This window comes from Mastigoproctus giganteus, chromosome 8 (assembly GCF_048544385.1).
Source record: "Mastigoproctus giganteus isolate SK-2022 chromosome 8, ASM4854438v1, whole genome shotgun sequence".
NCBI classification, from domain to species: domain Eukaryota; kingdom Metazoa; phylum Arthropoda; class Arachnida; order Uropygi; family Thelyphonidae; genus Mastigoproctus; species Mastigoproctus giganteus.
In genome coordinates, this window is record NC_143582.1 from 12,689,845 (window position 1) to 12,711,272 (window position 21,428).

The 21,428-nt window shown below is 37.6% G+C and overlaps 1 protein-coding gene across 2 annotated transcripts in view; it reads left to right on the forward strand.

The window, feature by feature from the left end:
- The first annotated feature begins 8,743 nt into the window (after positions 1–8,743).
- Positions 8,744–21,428, forward strand: part of LOC150081261 (X-linked retinitis pigmentosa GTPase regulator-like) — a 104,486-nt gene continuing 91,801 nt past the window's right edge. For both annotated transcript variants that reach the window (XR_016547257.1, XM_090378992.1), the window contains exon 1: positions 8,744–8,821. Coding sequence is in view for 1 of the 2 variants with exons in the window: in XM_090378992.1 (XP_090235118.1) it covers positions 8,791–8,821 (31 nt within the window). In the remaining variant the exon portion in view is untranslated. The remainder of the gene's footprint in view (positions 8,822–21,428) is intronic.

A 21,428-nucleotide genomic window follows, 5' to 3' on the forward strand; every position in this document is an offset into this window, starting at 1 on the left:
CCTGCCTAAAGTCATTGGATCTATGAAGAACCTGCGGCCAAAGTCAAGAATGGACACCTGGTACCTCCATCACGATAATGCTCCAGCTAACCGCGCCAAAGCCTGCACCGAATATTTGACCACGACAGGACTGAAACTTCTCGAGCACCCTCCGTACAGTCCAGACCTTGCTCCCTGAGACTTTGCACTGTTCCCGCATGTGAAAATGAAGCTAAAAGGGAGGCGGTTTTCCAGTGATGAGGACCTTCTACGGGCTTGGGACAACGAATGTGCTTTACTCCCTAGTGAAACTTGGCAGAACTGGTTTAAAGATTGGTTTCGGAGGATGGAGAGGTGTATTGAATGTAGAGGAAATTACTTTGGAAAAATTAAATAAACAAAGCTGTATTGCAAAACTTTCCTAGTACCCTTTGTACATACTGCCAATTGTTTTCAAGCTCCCATATTGTCGACATAACAAAGGAAACAAAAATTTTCTGAAAGTGCGGGACAAGCAGAAAAAATTGTGAGAACGCAGGACATTTTCTGGGACACATTACCAAGCATGACAAACTATAGAAATCCAGGATTGTCCTGCCTAATCCAGTATGGTTAGCCAGCTTAGATTAATTAACATATCAAATTTTGTTTTACAAATAGTTTAAATAGTCTCATCACATTTGTTATTGTCAATTAATCAATTAAATTGCATTTAAGTAGAAATCTGTTTAAATACAATTTAAACGGATTTCAAATACAAGCACTGCAACCTGTAAGCACATACCGTCCACTACAGCAAGGCCTTCAACTCTGTGCCCCATAGACACTAAACATCTACAAAGTCAACCCAACACTGACACACTTCCTAAAGGCAACCATTGCGAAATGGAAGACCACCATCAATGTTGAGAACGTCACGATCAGATGATCCCCATCAGAAGAACAATCTTCTAGGGAAATGCCCTGTGCACATTATGGTTCTGTATAGTACTAAACCCACTGTCTACCATACTCAATAACAGCAAGTACAGATATACCCTAAAAGAAGTGATAAAACCTGTACACCGTCTCTCACCTGATGTACATGAATGACATCAAACTCTATGCTACAACTGTGAATCAAATCCGGTAGATACGCCGGTTCACCAAAAAAGCTCAGCACCAACAGGATGCAATTGGGCCTAGCAAATGCAAGACTCATGGACTACGACAGGGAAATCCAGTTAACTGACTGCCAATTAAAGATCAGTGAAGAGATGAAACCTACAAATATCTTGGGATGCTGTAGGCCAGTGCTTCTCAAACTTTTTTTGGATCACCGCCCCTCTAAAAAAAAAGCCCTCGCCAGGGCCTTTTTTTAGCCCACCAATATAAAGTGAAGCTAAATAACTGAAATGAATATTTGTCTGTTTGCCTCCAAAAACATAAATGCAGCCCTGCATGTATGTGTGTGAATAATAAAGAAAACTATTTACTGCACTTTATTTATTCTTCGTAAAAAATTACAACTACATAAAGTCAGTTATAGTCACTTAAATTAAGTTATAAAAATTAAAGTTAATTACATAAGTCATGATATTAATGGAAATAGTTAATTATACAGTACTTTAATATTTAATTGGATGGATGATCTTGGTGGAGATTTATTAGCTTCTCAATATTAGATTTAATATCTGTAAGTAGAAGTCGTAAATCGCCACGTCTAACAACATCCAGACAATTTCTTTGTTTTGTCAGCAATTGAGATACAGCACTGAAACCGGTTTCGACTAGATACGATGTTGGAAAAGAAATAAGTAATTTTTTTACAATTCCCCACAATGCAGGATAATGGTCAGAGATTTTCTTTGGTAACCAAAATTCCTGATATGAATTTTGAAATTTTGGCTTCGGTTCAACTTCATTTTGTAACTCAATCAATTCTTCTTCTACAAAACGTTCACCATCGTCATTATTTAAAAAAGGATTTATAACCCAATCTGGAATTTTCAAATTAAGGAGATCAAACCCTTCCTGCATATCTCTGTGCAACATTTCTAGATGATTACAAAAAGTTAGTAGAGTTTCATGAGCTATTTTTTCTTTTTTCTCTATTTCCAACAGATTTGGAAATTGATACAATTCACGTCGTCCTACGTTGCACATAAAAAGCTTTAATTTTGAAATAAATGCTGAAATTTGATTTTCGCCTTAATAAGAGTTACATCTTGTCCTTGTAAATATAAGTTCATTGAGTTGAATCTAGTAAATAAATCTGCAAGATAAGCAATATCAGTTTTCGTTTTCTTGAGGTCATTACTAAGGTCGTATCTTCAAAAAACTCGACAACAGTATCAAAGAGTTCATAAAATCTGTTGAGACAGTTGCCTTTTGACAGCCACCGAACCTCGGAGTGAAGTAGCAATCATTCAAAATCTTCACTGTTTTTATCACAAAGCTTTCGAAATATACGATCATTGAAAGAATGTGCTTTAATTTTGTTTATAGCAGTAATAACAGTTTGTAGAGAATTGTACAGTTGATCACCAAGTTTATTCGCAACTAAATGCTGACGGTGAAGGACACAATGAACAATAATAATATTTGGCACAGCATTTTTTAAATAAGCCATAAAACCCTTGTAATAATCATTGATGGTGCTCCATCCGTTGCCCAAGCAAGTACATTTGTAAGTGGAATTTTCCTGTCTTTAAAAAACTTTTCAGTAACCTGAAATACAGACTCGCCTTTCGTATACGTTTCTAGATATCTTGCAAATAATAATTCTTCGTTCAACTTTTCATCTTTTATGAAACGCACGTATGCTAGTAGTAAAGATTCGTTACCTGGCAGAGTTGATGGCCTATCGCCCCCTTTCATGCCTAACGCTCCCATGGATAATTCAAACACCCCCCCAGGGGGCGATATCGCCCACTTTGAGAAGCACTGCTGTAGGCTCACCAATTAGAACACAAGATGATGATGAAGGCCTGCCTTACTGAGAAAAATATCAGAGGCAGAAGCCTGCTAAACAGCTGAATCGTATGAAAGTGGTAAGATCTTTGTAAACTACAAAGATTCAGTACTAATGTACTTCAGGATCATAGATTGGATAAACAATGAGCTGGAGAAGACTAAGATCGACCAGGAAAGTGATAATCAAGAGCCAACAACAATCTACCAAGCCATAAGAAAGATAGACAAACAGCACACAACGCTCAACAAGGAAACTGGGCTCAGACAGATGTGCAAAGAAGATACTCTATGACAGACACTACATGTGACTGATGGACAGGTACTCTTCCCCAAGACCAAATGATTGATGCCTGCCATCCAGGACCAGGTAATAAACAGGAACTACAAAAAAAAAAAAAAAAAAAAAAAGATAAAAAACCTTTTATTAGGGTCACCCAAAAAGATATTTTATCTACCCATGTCTATTGTGTCTTCTACGGAAATCTGTCAATTTGTTAGACTGAAAACTCAGAATTCTGAAGAGGGGGAAACCTTGCTATCTAAGCCTGTGACGGACTAACTCGGCTGCGGAGTGAAAAAAGCCCACAAACAGTCCTTGCATCATTGACAGGATTCTAACTCAGGCCTTTCCCACCCAGTGTGGGAAGGACAGTGATGATACAACTGTGCTACTCATGCAGAGCCCTCGTGGGTAGCAGTTGGAAGGAACGCTGTCCTCCCCACACCAGCTGGAAAAGACAGTTTGAATCTTGTTGATGATGGGAGGAATTTTTATGGGTCTTTTTCGCATGGGTGAGACGGTCTCAGGTGAGGGTAGCATGGTTTCAGAACAGTTTACAGACAATATACATGGACAACATGACCTTAATTGCCAATGCTCCTAAAACCCCATGACAACAAAGCAGACCACCATGAACTACAAGAAAATCGCTATGGACCCAGGAGTGATATACAACACATGCCGACAATGCTACCTGATTCCAGAAACAATCCAGCATGTCACTGCTGGATGCAGGGTGAACATTCATAATGTATTACAAGTAGAAACCTCAGGCCATACTATAGATCCCTATTCACAAAAAAAAAAAAAAAAAAACAATCTCGCACAACAGATCAAGCATCATAACTCATTGAAAAAAAAGGAAATTGCTATCTACCTGATCGACAGAGCGGTGCCCAACACTAGCAACCTTCAGAAAACAGGAAGTACACAGATCCAAGACAGGAAGTCAAAGAAATGTGTAATGTAGAAGTAATGACCGTCCCAATCACCCTGTCAAACAGCGGGATGGTGCCAAAGAGCCTCCATAAGAATCTAGCAGCAATAGGCCTTGCAGAGACCACTTACATGAAAGTGCATAAAGCCACTGTCCTGAACACCTGTATGATAACAAGAGAGTTCCTCGATGAAAACTTCCCTTGTGGGCAACACGGTAGGTACATTCACTGTCCTCACTACTAAGGAGGGAAAAGACTTGAGTTCAAGTGACATTGACAACGTGGGGAATTTCGTGGGATTCTTTCACAATGTGGCTGAGTCAGGCGAGAATAGCATGGGGTTTTCTCCAGGAAACTCGGGTTTTTTATCCAGCAAACAGAAAATCGACCACAGAAGACAGTATATACGAAGCAATGATCATCCCAAGCCTTGGTTGCCGTTGCTTCTAAAACCCTACTACTGCTATGCCCAAAAGTAATACGAGGGGCTTCCGAAAAGTAAGGTAACGTAATTTTTTTTTTAATAATAATGAAAGGGAATGAGATGAAACGCGGTGGACAGATAAACCCGTTAATAATGTTCAAAAACACGGCAAGTGCAGTGTTGCGGTACTGTCGCCTCGCAGCAAATTCCAGTTGCAAAATGGCGGCTACTGTGTAAGTGTGGTCCAAAACAGGTGTTCGTGAAGTTATTCGCTTTTTGCAAAAAAAGGGTCTTCACCAAGTGACATTCACCGTGAACTGGTTGCTGTGTATGGTGAAAAGGTATTGACAAAGAAGCATGTGTGTTTTTGGTGCAATGAATTTAAAGCGGGCCGTGTTGACATTGAAGATCGACATCGGGCGGGCAGGCTTTCATCGAGCAAGACAGAAGACAATATTTCGCGCATTAAGGGCATCGTTCTTGAAAACAGGCAAGTGAAACTGCATGAAATTGCACAAACTGTAAACGTGAGTAAGTCTGTTCACAAAATTGTTCACGATGTCCTTGGCTTTCGAAAGTTGTGCTGCCGCTGGGTGCCCCGACAATTATCAGAGGAGAACAAAGCAAAACGCATGGGGATGTGTTTTGAGAACCTGTTGCGATACAGCGACAAAAGAGAGGATTTTCTCGCTCCCATAGTCACAGCAGATGAAACGTGGGTTCATCACTTAACCCCGGAGAGCAAACAAGACTCCATGACCTGGAAACATCCACAATCTCCTGTGCACAAAAAATTCAAAACTGTTCCCAGTGTCCGAAATCTCATGGCTACAGTGTTCTGGGATCGCCAAGGCATTCTGTTGGTGGATTTCTTGCCGAAGGGAGGAACAATCAATGCACAGCCTCACTGTGCAACGTTGGAAAAACTGAAAGCCAACATTCGATGCAAACGACCTGGACTCCTGACAAGCGGTGTGATTTTCTTGCACGACAATACAACTCCTCACACTGCCCACACCACTTGTGAGTGGTTGCGCCGTAATCGTTGGGAAACTCTGTCATATCCACTCTGTCTGCGCGAATAACACAGTGGTATCGTCACCGTCCTTCAGACACCTCGTTGAAAAGGCCCGGGTTCGAATCCCGTCGACAACGCGAGAAACTTTAATTGGCCTTTTTTTTACTCCGTGACTGAGTTAGTCTGTCTCAGGCGTAGATAGCAAGGTTATTTTCTCCAGAAACTGGGTTTTTTTTCGTCCAGCAAAATAAAAGATTCAACCAGAGAACACATGCAATTTACAGACAAAATAATTATGTAGCTAGATGTAATCATTTACGGGTGACCCTAATATCATAATTTTTGTATACACTGTGCTTGTCTGCGCGGGTAGTAGCCAGAGGCGGATTTAACGGCGGGCGCACCGGGCGCGCGCCCTAGGCCCCGACTTCTGAAGGGCCCACGCAAAACCCCAACAAATTAGTTGAACATATTAGTTCAAAACTTTGTGATTATTATTATGCTATTATTAATTATATTATACATATACTGTATTATATTCAAATTTTATTGGAAATAAAACATTAATAGTACATAATATTTTTTATTTATTTAAAAAAATGGTTAACATGCATTTTTATTTTCCCTCTCTCTCTCTCTCTCTCTCTCTCTCTCTTTTAAGGGGCGAAATATTTTCTTCTGCGCGCGGGGCCTCAACCGACCTTAATCCGCTCCTGGTAGGAGCACAGTAGTATCGTCACCGTCCTCCCCACACTAGGTGGAAAATTCCCGGATTCGAATCCGGTCGATGACGCTAGGAACTTTAATGGGCTTTTTTCACTGCTTGGCTAAGTTAGTCGGTATCAGGCGTAGATAGCAAGGTTATTTTCTCCAGAAACTGGGTTTTTTTCGTCCAGCAAAACAGGAAATTCGACCAGAGAACATACGCAATTTACAGACACAATACATATATAAATGCAATACTGGGAGCCTCTAAAAAAATAATTTGTATATTCGCTGTCTAGTAGATAGCATGGTTTTTCCCTCCAGAAACTGAGGTTTTTCGTCCAACAAAAAACTGTGTCTGTGCGGTGGCACAGTGGTATCGTCACCTCCTTCCCACACCGGTGGAAAAGGTCCAGGTTCGAATCCCATCGATGACGCCAGGAACTTTAATGGGTTTTTTTTTACGCAATGGCTTAGTTAGTCGGTCTCAAGCGTACATATCTGTGCTGTCTATCCTTTCTGTATACATTGTACTCCCCAAATTCCAGTTCTGCACTACTTATTCCAGTTCTGCACTACATGGTCTGTGTGACACCATGTCTCTGATATCCAAACAATATCTGCCTTTGATGTCTTGACTAGCACTTCAAGCTCATCAAATTTATTAACTATACTCCTAGCATTGGTGTACGTGCAAGTATACATGCACCTGTTTCTACTCTTAGTTACCCTAACACAGCCCATGTATTTACTTGTTCCACTATGACTCCCAGCAGTTCTGGAAATTCCCATTGCCTTGCTTTCCAGGCTGCTGCTCAATTGCATTTCAATAGAAGTAGTGCAAGGATCACGTGTACCTCTGCCAGCGGCTACTGTTAATCTATTAGTTCGTTTATCCCCCCCCAAAGCTAGCAGTTTTTCGACCCACCTAACTTTGCCTCGATAGCATCAGCAAATATTCTTGCACCCTTTCTTAAGGGTATCCCATCCCTGTAGAAGCAGTCTCTCCTGTTAAAAAGCACAGACCAGGCTGAGAAAAATTCTACCCCTTGAGCCTTGCACAATCTCTACAGGGCAGAATTGATCGACAAGGCTCTCATCATATACTCCCTCCTATCGTGTCTGGGCAGAATTGCAGACACTTTCAAATTCAACCCTAACTCACGGCTTTTTTTTAAGCATTGACTTGTACTTGTTAAATAATTTAATTGTAATTGCTGACTCCTTATTTCACATATGTTTTTCAACTTCTTTCAAGTAAATAGAATTTTCTTTCAGGTGTAAACAACTAGCTACAGTTTATCTTATTAAAGTCCAGTAAGGCTTTCTGTGGATATCACTTTGATATTTATACATTTATGAAACTTTCATTTTAGATTATGAAAAGATTAACTATTGGAGAAATCATATTCTGGTGTGTCCCTATGAAGTTAACCTACGAGTCATCTCATGTTGTTTAATAACCATACTAGACCAACCTCCTGGGTACCTGACCATTTGAACACCCCGGCGGTAGTAGACCTGGCGATATGGTAGTGTCAGCTTTCCGTTCTATTTCTATGGCTATCATATGGCTAAGCAAGGAAGGATTGATCGAGCTTAATGAAATTTCATATTGGGGGTTACCCATGAGAACAAACTCATTCACCCATGCACATTATGTCCGTAAACTGCGTGTGTTCACTCGTCGGTTTGTAATATTGTACAGAAGAACAAATTTACATTTTCACCTTAGACACACAAACTCAGCCATCGTGTGAAAAAGGCCCATAAAAGGTTTCTCGCGTCATTGACAGGATTTGAGATTATAACTACTGCGATACTACCAGGGACAACATCGATTGATCTAATTTAAAAAAAAAAGCTACTCGCAAAGAACCTCATCCACACATATGTATTTTGTTCATAAATTGCATGTATTCTTTAGTTGGCATGCTGGAAGAAAATCCTGAGTTCGTGAGGGGGGGGGGGATTTTGAAGTTCTGGCCTGAGACAAACTAACTCAGCCACGTTCTGCAAAAAATCCATCGAAAATTCCTTGAGTCACTGATAGGATTTGAACAGGGGAATTTTCCACCCGGTGTTCGGTGTTATAGCCATGGTGCCACCTGCGAGGGCTCTTAAGTGTTGTATAATCCCCTTTTCCCTGGAGGTTTACGCAAAAACAAACCGACAGTAACTTTCAATCTTTTTTAGCCATGCAAAAATTTTGCAAAACGAAATTCCTCGCGGAATCCAAACATCCGGAAAAATGGTGTACAAATTAAACAACAAAGCCAATAATAAAAAATTACGTCACATATTCAGAAACTTACTTAGCTCCCTTGCGGAAATCCAAAATTTCGCCGGAACATGGGTTGAAGAGCACTGCGTCAAGCGAATTACAAACGATGTCAATTATTTCCATAAAAAAAAAAAAACACAGTATTTGTAATATATAATATATAAATTTGAGCAAACATACTGAAGTAATGGTCCCGAGAATGTAGTCATGGCGGCCGATGATGATCAAGACATACCTGGTTGGTATAAAAAGCACATGTTTGTTAGTGAAATTAAAAGTATCGGGTGATTATCGGTTTGTCAGTGTAATTTGTTAAGTGTGTACACTGAACAGATTTAATGGTTATATTAGTCTTATAATAATACACTTTTAGCTTGTCTGCGAGTACGTTATGTGCATTGCAATACGTTGAACAACCATTTACGTGATTTATAAAAATAGCAATCCCTTTTACTCTCCTTTGTAAAAAGAGATCACGTCCTGTCGTCCAAAGGCCAGATTTTAAATTAACAAACCAAAAATTGGTGTTTGTTACTTAATTGGTCATTGTACAATCTAGTAAGCAGCTTGCATACAGATCTTACGATAAGATCTGTTTGCAAGATGAAGGTACTCGTATTAAATGGTCAAATGATGCAGGGAAGCAGATTTTTTCTGCATCTGCCAATAAAATAATTCTTAACCACTGATACTTTTCCAATTGCTAAAATGTGATCAACAAGTTCTTTCCTGAACTGTATGAAATTTTCTTCTCAGTCACCTTGACAGATAATTTATTCCAGTTGTCTATAATGTGGCCTGAAAGAAAAATTCACAAGATCTAGCCTTTTAATACTCCTTAAGATTTTATATTTGTTTCCCCCCATATTTTATCTCTCTCCTTCCAGTGAAAATATATAGACCTCCTATCAGGAGAAGATATTCCACATGATTAGCATTGCTCTAGCAGGAGACCTGGTTTGTTGCACTGGTAGATGAGTTTTGAAGATTATTATTATTAGCCATATAGTGCAAAGGAGCCTGAGGCTTATGCTGCACCAGCCAAAAAAAAAATAAATAAATATATTTCTGAATTATCCCGAGAGAAAGAGAGAGAAAACAAGAGTCAGAAGTAAAAGGGAATCACCAAGAAAGAGAAGAATAATGATATCCTGCTCAGGACCCTGGGTGTGCCAAACCCATACTCACCAGATGAGAGCCCCTATGGTATGTTCTAGTTAAATTTTAGATAAGCATCCCTTACAGAAACAAGGAAGAAATTAATGTCAAATAAAAGCAAAGCAAAAAAAACAAACAAACTTTGAACAGATATCCATGGGGAAACAAATTGGATGCCTATTAAAGTAATGAATCAGTTTATTGCTAGAGCTGTGCTAATCATTTCAAGTGTCTTCTCCCAAGAGGTAGCTCTCTCATTGATTTTTACTCATCCTTTGCAGGGGCTCACATCTGGTGAGTATGGGCTTGGCACACCCAGGGTCCTGAGCTGGATATCATCATTCCTCACTTTCTTGGCGATTCCCTTCTCTCTCTCTCTCTCAGGGTAACCTGAAAAATTTTTTTGGCTGGTGTAGCATAAGCCTCAGGCTTTCTTGCACAATATGGCTAATAATAATAATAATACTCCCCTCCCCCTCCTTTCCTAGTAAGGACAATGATGATGCACCTTAACACCCTGGTTGTCCATCTTTAAACTGCCCTGGTTTTTTTTTTTTTTTTTTCAGGTGCTGTATTGCAAGTGCCATTTCACTCTTTCATATAGAAAATTATTCCTGCTCCTTACTTGCCGATAAATCATTGATAGATGCCATTTGTCTTCCTGGCCAACTGTTTACACAGTAAATTTAAAATTTGATTTTATTAATTCCTAAGCTGTTTTTTTGTCTATAAATCTTTAATTACTCCTTCCCCACCCCACTAGTCTATAATAAATTCAGTTAAAATTGTTATCAGTACCATTAATAAAGAATACAAACAAGTTTGGGGGGGCGCGGGGTTTACAAGAACCAGTCCCTGAATGTTATGCTGGCTCACTTTGAAAAATGTCTGTTTAAAATTGCTTCTTCCATCTGTCCTTCACTGACCCCCAGATGCACTCTTATGGGAGATCATATCTAATTTTTTTTTATTTCTATAATAGTACTAGTTTATTATCCTCTCACCAGTAGTTACAACATCACTTGAACAGCGCAAAATAGATATGTCCTTAAATATAAACTTAAATATGCATGACAGGAAGATATCTGACTGCTATCCCATAGAGGGAGGATAATAGATAAATACCCTCTTAATATATTAATTTAAAATAATTTATTTGCCAAAATATAATAATTACAAAATAAAATACTTCTGATGGTAAACTAGTGGATGTCACAGTAGAAAATTAAACTAAATTTATTGTATACCAATTGCATTAAAATAAACTCTTTCCAATGTAGATAAGACCTGGACTGGACTTGAATCCCTTATAGATGAGAGGAACTTTTGTGGGCTTATTTTCATGCCATGGCAGAGTTTCTTGGTTGCAGGTTGCATAGTTTTTACATCTGGCAAACATCTAGGGGTTTGCATAGTCTTTTGTAAATTCTGTTTTTACATCAAGAAAACTTAGTAATTAACAATATTTCCTAGCTTTTTGTTGCTTTGGTGCAAGATTAAATAATAACATAAAAATAAAATGCAGGTAAATGGATAAATATTTAATATGATGGTTGCATAAAAATATATTCTGCCAAGATCACTAAGCCTTCTTAGTACCCAAAATATGTAATTACCTATTATTTATTTTATTTGTAATGTTTGTGTATTATGTCTTATATTATTATTAGCCATATGATGGAAGAAAGCCTTGCTGCACCACCCAAAAAAAATTCATGAGTTACCCTGAGAGAGAGAGGGGGGGGGAATTATGTCTTATATATCAAAGAAACATTATCCCTATGATAGAAGACTTAAATGATGAATATTTTATATAGTTATTTTAATCATGATTTTGATGAGTACCTTGTGTATAATTTATTAAAAAATAAAGATTTTTTTTTTTTTTTTTTATTCTTCCATGAAAATTTCTAATAATAATAATTCATTTTAAACATATTCATTTAAAATGAATTTAGTACTCTGAATATGTTTAGCCATACATTTACAACAAATTTTGTTTGTTTTAGTTATAATTGGTTAAGTTAAATAAGACTGTTTTTCAAACTGAAGCTTCTTTGTTAATGTTGGTGAAAGTGATTCTTGCACTGCTTCTATTGGAATGAGCCGCAGCCTGGAAAATAAGATGCAGGATATTTCAGAGACTGCTGGGAATCATTGGGGTACAAGTAAACACATGGGTTGTGTTAGGGTAGCTAAGAGAAAGAACAGGTGCATGTATACTTGTGTGTACACCAATGCTAGGAGTTTAGTAAATAAATTTGATGAATTTGAGGTATTGCTCAAAACATCAAAGGCAGATATTGTGGGGATTTCAGAGACGTGGTGTCACACAGATATAAGAAATGCAGAACTGGAATTTGGGGAGTACAATGTGTACAGAAAGGATAGACAGGATAGGAAGGGAGGAGGGGTTATGCTATTAATTAAGAAACACATAAAATCCAAGGAAGTGAAGCCAGTCGACATCGCTGGACAGTGCAGTGTCGAGTCAGTTTGGTGTGACATAAGCATTGGGAGATCAAAATTGAGAGTAGGAGTGTGCTATAGGCCTAATGACTCTGATGAGTATAATAAGAAACTGTTCGGAGAAATAGAGTGGGCCAGTAAATCAGAGAGTCTTATAATGGGGGATTTTAATTTCCCAGATATTGACTGGAATTTGGGGGCTGGTCACTCACACAGTAGCAAGGCTTTTGTGGATTTATTGGATGATTGTTTTCTACATCAGCATGTTCGGGAGGCAACTAGAGGGAGTAATACTCTTGATTTGATTATCAGTAGTGATTCTTCATGCATTAAGAATCTGCAGATAAATGAACCACTTGGTGGCAGTGATCACAGTGTGCTGAAGTGGGAGTTACTCAAAGAGGTAACTACCATTAGGGGTAAAGGGAAGGGGTATTGCTTTCGTAAAGGCGACTACAATGGACTGAGACAGTATTTAAATTCTATACAGTGGGATCAACTGATGATATTGCCAACAGCAAATTCAAAATGGGAAGCATTCAAAGAACTTATCTTGGAAGCTACTAGGCTTTACATACCAACTAAGAAATATTGTTCAAGGTTTAGGCCTAAATGGTTGTCAGATGAACTAATGAGGCATATGGCAGAGAAGAAAAATGCATGGGATACATACAAATTAACACGTGACACGGATGCCTATGATAGATACAAGTTGATCTGTAACCAAGTTACAAAGGAGGTTAGGCAGGCGAAGGCAGATTACGAGAGATCCTTGGCAAGGGATGCGAAGAAAAACAGCAAAGAGTTCTTTACTTATGTAAACTCTAGAAGGAAGGGGATGAATCAGATTGGTCCACTTGAGATCGATGGGTCAACTGTTGATGACCCTGCTCGGGTAGCTAACAAACTAAATGAATATTTTGCATCGACATTCACACATGAGGAGTTATTCAGCGAGGGGAATGCCAGAGGTGTATTCAACTCTAGCAGTAAGCTAGAGAATCTTGTAATAACTGAGAGCAAAGTGGAGGAGAAATTGTTGAAGATAAACACAAGAAAGGCACCTGGGATCTATCCAGTTATATTAAAGGAGGCAGCAAAGGAGGTAAGCAAACCCTTAGCCATAATTATGAGAGCTTCCTTGGACTCAGGGGAGGTACCCATTGACTGGAGATGTGCAAATGTGACCCCAATTCACAAAGGGGGATCAAAGGCTGACACAAGTAATTATAGACCTGTGAGTTTAACTTCTGTTCCCGGAAAATTAATGGAGGCACTGGTGAAAGAAGCACTGCAGGATCATCTAGACAAGACTTCAGTTATAGCTAGGACACAGCATGGTTTTGTTAAGGGGAAGTCTTGCCTGACCAATTTGATTGGATACTATGATGCAGTCACAAAAGAACTGGATGCAGGGAATAACTTTGATATTATATACTTGGATCTTAGAAAGGCTTTTGATACTGTTGCACATGGAAGACTGCTGCACAAATTGCAGCAGTGTGGCATTGGAGGCAAGTTGCTGCTATGGATAAAGGGGTGGTTGAGGGGGAGAAGACAGAGAGTGGTAATCAATGGACACTGCTCATCGTGGACTAATGTTATTAGTGGAGTCCCTCAGGGTTCAGTATTGGGGCCTTTATTGTTTTCTGTATTTATAAATGATATTGATGATGGTATATCAGGCTTAATGTCCAAGTTTGCAGACGATACGAAGGTTGGCAGGGTTGTCAAGGACACTACTGACACTATGCTGCTGCAACAGGATTTGGAAAGGTTGAGCAGATGGGCTTCGAGGTGGCAAATGAAGTTTAACATTGACAAATGTAAAGTACTACATATGGGAAACAGCAACCCCAGAGCAACGTATCAACTCTGTGGTACTACACTGACAGAGGTAGAGAATGAAAGGGACCTGGGGGTGGTGGTGCAGGCAGATATGAAGTTCTCTGAGCAGTGCAGACGAACTGCAAGAGTAGCTCATGGTGTATTGTCAATGATATATAGGAATTTTTCTAGCAGGGATAAGGAGGTGATTATTCCCTTGTATAAGGCAATGGTCAGGCCACACCTAGAGTACTGTATACAGGCCTGGAGGCCTCATTTCAGGAAGGATGTAGAGCTGCTGGAACGAGTACAGAGAAGGGCAACTAGATTGGTGAATGGGACAAAGGGGTTCTCTTACGAAGAAAGGCTTAAGTTTTGCAAATTACAGTGTCTGGAAACTAGGCACCAGCGGGGTGATCTGATAGAGGTGTACAAAGCCTTGAATGGTTTGAGCATGCTCAATGCTGATGGGATTCTTCCTCTAGCTCAGAAAAATCACCTGAGAGGGCATAAATTCAAATTGAGGAAAGACAGATGTAGGATAGATGTGCGGAAATTTGCCTTTAGCCAGCGGGTGGTTGGTGGGTGGAACAGACTTCCATCCCTTGTCGTGGAAGTTGATAGCCTAAATAAGTTTAAGGCTCAGCTGGACAGGTATTTCGAACGAACAGAGGGGTGAAGTGGAAGTGGTTATTTTTATTTATTTATGTTACTTTTTTTTTTTTTTTTTTTTTGGCTGATGCTGCATAAGCTTGCTTTCTTGCATCAAATGCCTCTACTAATGCTAATGCTAATGCTAATGATTCTTGTTAAACATATTATTTTTGATTTAATGCTACAAGAGTTCAGTGTGCCCATATGGCATTTACTATATTCCATAGTAGAGCGGCAAAGTATGAAGGTAAAAGAGTGCATGCGCTTGAGTGACCGTGATTCATTCTCTCCATCTTATTTAACCCCAGGGGTTCACATCTGGTGAGTATGGGCTTGGCACACCCAGGCCCCCGATCTGGATATCATCATTCTTCTCTTTCTTGGTGATTCCTTTCTACTTCTCTCTCTCTCTGGGTTACTCGGAATTTTTTTTTTGACTGGTGTAGCATAAGCCTGAGGCTTCCTTGCACCATATGGCCAATAATAATAATAATAATGAACTCCTCTGACCTTATATGGTCACTCCACAGTATAAATAAAAAATTTATTTATTTGTTATTTGATTTTTAGGAGCATTAGCAACTAAGGCCATATTGCTCCGGAATATGCGGTGGTCATTCCCTGACCTTTCCGCATCCTCCGTATTTGGTGGTGACAGGCTCGAACCCCGGTCTAATCAAGAAGCGTGTGCTACGCACTGCTGCTCCTTCCCACTTGGCTACGGAGGCACCAAATTTATTTATATTTGAAAACCAGCGTGCATGACATAATCTGGTTTTCATAATCCATATGGTATTTTCAGAAATTTAATTTATGAAAAAACAGCATTAATATAGCCTTATTTAATTAAAAATTTTTTAAAATAATTTTTAAATCGTTTTAAGTAACAGAAGCAGGTGCAAGGAATGCTGCTGCGCCGACCGGGCTAGCCAGGTGGGTAAAGTGCCTGCCTGGCAACCCAAAGGTCGCGCGGGTTTGAATCCCACCTCGGGCTTGGATCAAAGTACAGGTATACCTCGAATAACGAATAGGATGCGTTCCACGAAATTACTTCGTTAAGCGAAACTTCGTTTTCAGAGGTAAAAATACTATGGCCAGAATAGGGATACGTTCCCACGTAAAGAAAATGAAAAGCTTTTTTTTCGAACAAAGAAAAGTTTTATTAAATAAACAGTCAACTTACATACAAAGTGAAATCACATTTTAAAATATGAGTCTAAAGTTGATTGTTTATGCTTTTTTCCTCTTTCATTTAACAATTGCCTATACGGAGTTATTGCATTTAACACCGAGCGCTTAACAATAACACTTCTTCCTAAATCAGGATCATTTTCACTAAAAAAATTCATTTAAGCACCTTTTTAAATCTTTGGTTGTTAACACTTTTTCGACAGGAACTTCTTTAACTTCGTCTTCATTATCTTTGTCTTCGTTGCTAACAAGGTTTTCTAAATCTTCCACTGAAAGACCATCATCTTCTGCATTCAATAAATTCCTAACATCCTCTTCATCGACATTTTCGAAACCTATTGATTGAGCCATCTGGATAACTTCATTTCTAATTTCTTGGATGTTATTTTCTTCTTCTAGTACAACTTCTGGCCATATTTTGCGCCAAACTCCATTTAAGCATTTCTTAGTGACTTCTTTCCAAGAACTATCAATGTTTTCAATTGCGATTTTAGTGGTGTAGTTTTTCCAAAAAGTTTTAACTGTCATTTCCTCTATATCCTCTAGTTCAGTTAAACTGCTTAATGTTCGACGCAGATAATAAGCTTTAAATGATGCTGTTACTCCCTGATCCAATGGTTGAATCAGGGAAGTTGTGTTTGCTAGAAGAAACACAACTTTGAGAGGAATGCATGTGTCCAAAGTGTTAAAATCAGTAGGATGTCCCAGAGCATTGTCTAACAACAAAAGAGCTTTTTCTTCAAAGTTGTTTTTTTTGACAATACCATTTTACTTCAGGACAAAAGTGGTTAACAAACCAATCAGTAAATAACTCCTTGGTAACCCACGCTTTTCTATTTGCTTTCCATATTACAGGTAAATTCATTTTTATGTTACCTTTTAACGCCCTCGGATTTTCTGAATGGTAAACTAATAACAATTTTAATTTATAATCGCCAGAGGCATTTGATCCAAAGGGTAACGTTAAACGGTCTTTGGCTGCTTTGAACCCAGCAACTGATTTTTCTTCAATAGAAATGAAGCTTTTTGTTGGTAGCCGTTTCCAGAACAAACCGCTTTCGTCAACATTGAACACCAAATTTGGAAAATTTTGACATTCAATTATTTCCTTTAGTTTTTCTGGAAACTTATTTGCAGCTTCTCCTGTTAATTTTACACTATGAATCCTGGCCTGTTTTTTAAATTTCTCAAACCAACCACGAGAAGCCCCAAAGGTTTCCGTAATTTCTTCAGTTTGTTTAGATTTCATGTGATTAAACTGGAATATTTTTTTATGTTAAATGGGGCTTGAAATTGCCGACTTCGTTATATCGAAGCTTCGTTATCAGAGGTAACGTTAACCGAGGTATGCCTGTACTGCAAAAACCTTGGGAGGTGCATTATGACCACAGAAGCCGATGTGCCAACAACTACCAAAAAAAAAAAAAAAAAAAAAAAAAGAATGCTCTGCATTTTGTCCCCATTTCCTTGTCACTCACTAGAGTGACATTACACAGTAAATAAGTGTAATGACCAATTTTACATTGAGTAATGTAAATAAATATTTCATTTGCAGAGTACAGAAAATAAAGAAAACATTTTTTTAAAAAAGTTGTCATTGCATTAAAAACATGTAGGTTTTGAGTTAAAATTGATTAATTCAGAATGCTTTATGTTAATGAATTAATATCACTACACTATTATATCATGTAGTAGATTAAGTAATTTATTATCAAAATGATACAATTTTAAAGAAATTGAACCACCTCAATGCCAAACACTGAAACTATTTATGGCTACGTTTTCCCACCTTCAGGCCTATGGGGGGGGGATAGAACATTGTTTGAGGAGTGGTGCTACAAGTTTTCAATTTGATAATGATGTTTGATTATTTACAATGCAATGTATTCTAATTATACTGTGCTCCTTTACATGTACAATTGCCGTGTAATTATTGCACTTTTGCTTATAATATAATTAACTCATTAATTAATAAAGATAGTTTATGAAAAATTTCTAGAGTTGCTCTCTATGTTAGTTGTAAGGGCTTGCCTGTTAACGTGATCCTGGTGTGGAGTCTCTTGTCCTACTTGGAGAAGACTGGGGTGGAAGGAAGGAGTTGACTGTTTTAAGGTTGACTTGGTGTAGCAAATGGGAGGTTGTTATGTGGAAAATCTGGTGGATTTTGGGTGCAGGGCTATATTATGGAGGAATGATTTCTGAGGTTTTGGGGAGTTAGGACTGGTTTTTGAGAGTATATCTATGGATATTTTTAAACCTTTTGAACTGTTATGCAGGGCCACATTAATGCTATGGTCAAACTGCCATGGCTGGGGGCCTCACCGAAAGAGGGGGGGCCTCATTTTCATATTTTCCAAAGTAGTGATAAAAATTTCTAATAATAATAATAATAATAAACCAAGTAAACGTGTAATATAAAAGCATTATAAGCTTAACTTTGTGTTTAAATTTTATTCTTGTACCTTTTTATTGTACAATAAGTTAAAAGTTTCTATTAAAATTGATTTTATTATTACTTTATTTTTCAAGTCAAAAAACAAAACATTTTTGACCTCTTAGTTTACATTTTTATCAAGGAATTATTCAAAATATAAATATAAAAACCTATGTATTATTTGTATTTATAGGTATGTGTGTAATATATATATATATATATATATATATATATATATATTAAAGGAGCCTTAAATTTAAAGATGGCCTGGTCCTATTACATCCTTAATCTGGCCCTGCTGTTATGGCTTATTAGATAGACATATTGTGTATTTAATAATTGATTGTGTTGTACTACTATTAAAATTAAGTTAAATTATATTACAAAAATCGTAACAATTTTATATGGACATTGTAATATAATTTAATTTAACATAATCTTAACAGTAGCACAACACAATGAGTTATTAAATACTTCATATGTCTATCTAATAATCCATAACAGATTAAAAAGTTTAGAAATATCCCTATACTCTCAAAAACCAGTCCTCGTCCTCACTCCCCCCCCAACCTCAGAACCATCCTAATATCATTATCAAACTGAAAACTTGTACTGCTACTTGCAGCGATGTTCTGTTCCCCCCCCCATTAGGCCTTAAGACGGAAAAGTGAGTTCCCAAAACATAGCCATAAATAGTTTGTGTTTGCATTGAGGTGGTTCAATTCCTTTAAAATTGTATAATTTCAATAATAAATTGCTTAATCCACCATGTTATATAATAGTGTAGTGTCTCTGTCAATTCATTAATGTAATAATGAACAGTCATGTAGACCTCTCCCCTTGTAACTAATCAGAATGCTTGCCACTTCCTTGGGGGGGGGGATGTACACCAATGCAGATTAAGGACAGTAGAGGCAAAATGTTTGCTGTTTGTACATTATAAAGAGTAACTGTATGCACTTGCACTATAGATATTAAAAAAAAAAACTATCAATCTGTGATACAGCAACAACTTATTTCATTGTTATCATTAATAAAAATTTGTAAATATACAGGATGTTTCCAAATTGTACTGAGAAAATGTAGGAGCATATTCTACAGCTGAAAATAAGAAAAATTTTCCTATAAATATATGTCTAAAAATTCTTTATTTCCAAGGTATCAAACACTAATCACAAATGGCAAAACATGTTTATGTTCAAATTTTTTTATAAAAATATGGCTGTAAAACAGACTCTGAACAGTACAAACTCAGTTAGGAGTAACCATTATGGCAGGGTAAATGCACTAGCATTGTCAACAGTGGCATAGCCTGGGTAGGGTCAGCAGGTATATTGTATCCCCTGACACTGAAATCTGCTTTTTATCATTAGGCAATTGGCACCTTTTTTTGTGAATGTACCTGCTGACAAAAATTCCAGGCTGTGCCACTGATTGCCAACATGTCTTACTTGAGTTTCAAGTAAGAGACATATTGACTTCTTTATTGTTTACAGAATGGTATTTGTTAAACTGATATTGTGTGAGATACCTACAAATCTGTTTACCTTCGGCAAGTTAACTGATGTGATTTTAATTTATGGTTGAGGTTCATAAGAATTCCATAGCTGCTTTTTGTAGATATGTTAAAAAAATTTCTGACTCGATTAGTACCAAATTGTAAAATATGCTACTGCTGTGGAGAGATAACATAGAGAAACAGGTACACTGAAACCATTATGAGTAAATGCTAGTGGAGGAAAATTTTAACCATCTGCAAATGTTGAAGAGCAAATACATTGTGCTGTTCAAGAATCTCCTATTACAAGTACCAGAAGGTTGCCAGGTCACAATAAATGTCTTATCAGCAAGAATGTGAAGGACGTTACATGAACAGTGGTTGTATCCATTTTGCAGTATGCTTGTATAAGAATTATTGCCAAAAGATATGGATAAATGCAGCTTTAGAAATAGAATTTTCAACTCTCGAAGCACCCATACTTAGGCCAAAGACAACCTGTATACAATTGTTAGTACTTGTTATTAATATACCTTTTCTTTAATGTTTGGTGTGGTGTTCATGGGAACAATCTTATTACTCCTTATTTTTTTTTACCAGTAAAGCTATCAGGAATGGCATACCTACATTTTCTGCATTAACGTCAAGGTTATGAACTATTTCCTTTGATAATTTGCAGAGGACGTGTTTTATGATCAGTATGGTAAAGTAGGCTGGTGCACCAGTTCTACTTCTGTGATGTTTTTCACTTTAAATTCAGAATACAGCAACCAATGGATTGGTTGGAACAGCTCTACATACAGTGGCTGCCACAGTCACCTGACTTCACATCCTTAGATTTCTTTCTGTAGGGTTACATGAACTCTATGGTTTATTCTATGCATATTGCCATGCAAGACAAAGTGAAAAATTGTATATTAGAAGCTGCTGAAACCATTAAGAATACTCCTGAAGGCATATCAGAAAATTGTGAATTTATTGCATTGAATGTATATTGAACAAAATGTAGGTTATTTTGAACAGCTGCTACAGCTGTTTTCCTTTCAGAGGTTTATTTGAGTTTCTTTTTTGTTGCATTAATGTTTAATATCCCTGAAATAAACTTTTGAAAAGGTTCTTAGGAATTTTTTTTTCTTATTTTTAGCTTAGATTATGTTCCTACATTTGTTCAGTGCAATTTTGAAACACCCTGTATTAAAAATACTAGTAATCATTCTGGGGCACTGCATTTATTGGACCATCCTTAAGAATTGGAAATTATAGCTTGAGTAACTAAAAGTAACTTCCTTTTGAAATTAATTCATAGATAAGAAAAGCATGAGGACCCACTGAAGAGGAGCCAATCAGCTCTGAAACGGTGCCATCCAGGTGGTGGCATCTGCTGAGAATAAATAACAATAGTCTTCTCCTACAGTGAAGAGTTACTTATTCAAATATCATGGCAACTTGTTGTGAAGGTATTCACAATATGAGATATACATAATGATGCCAATCTTATAACTATTTAGTAGTTAGCTGCAAGCAGATCTGATGCATTTGTACTAACTTGTAAGAGAAACATTTAAGCTTTTAATTAATCAAAAATGACTGTTTCAACATGACCACAGAAGTGGC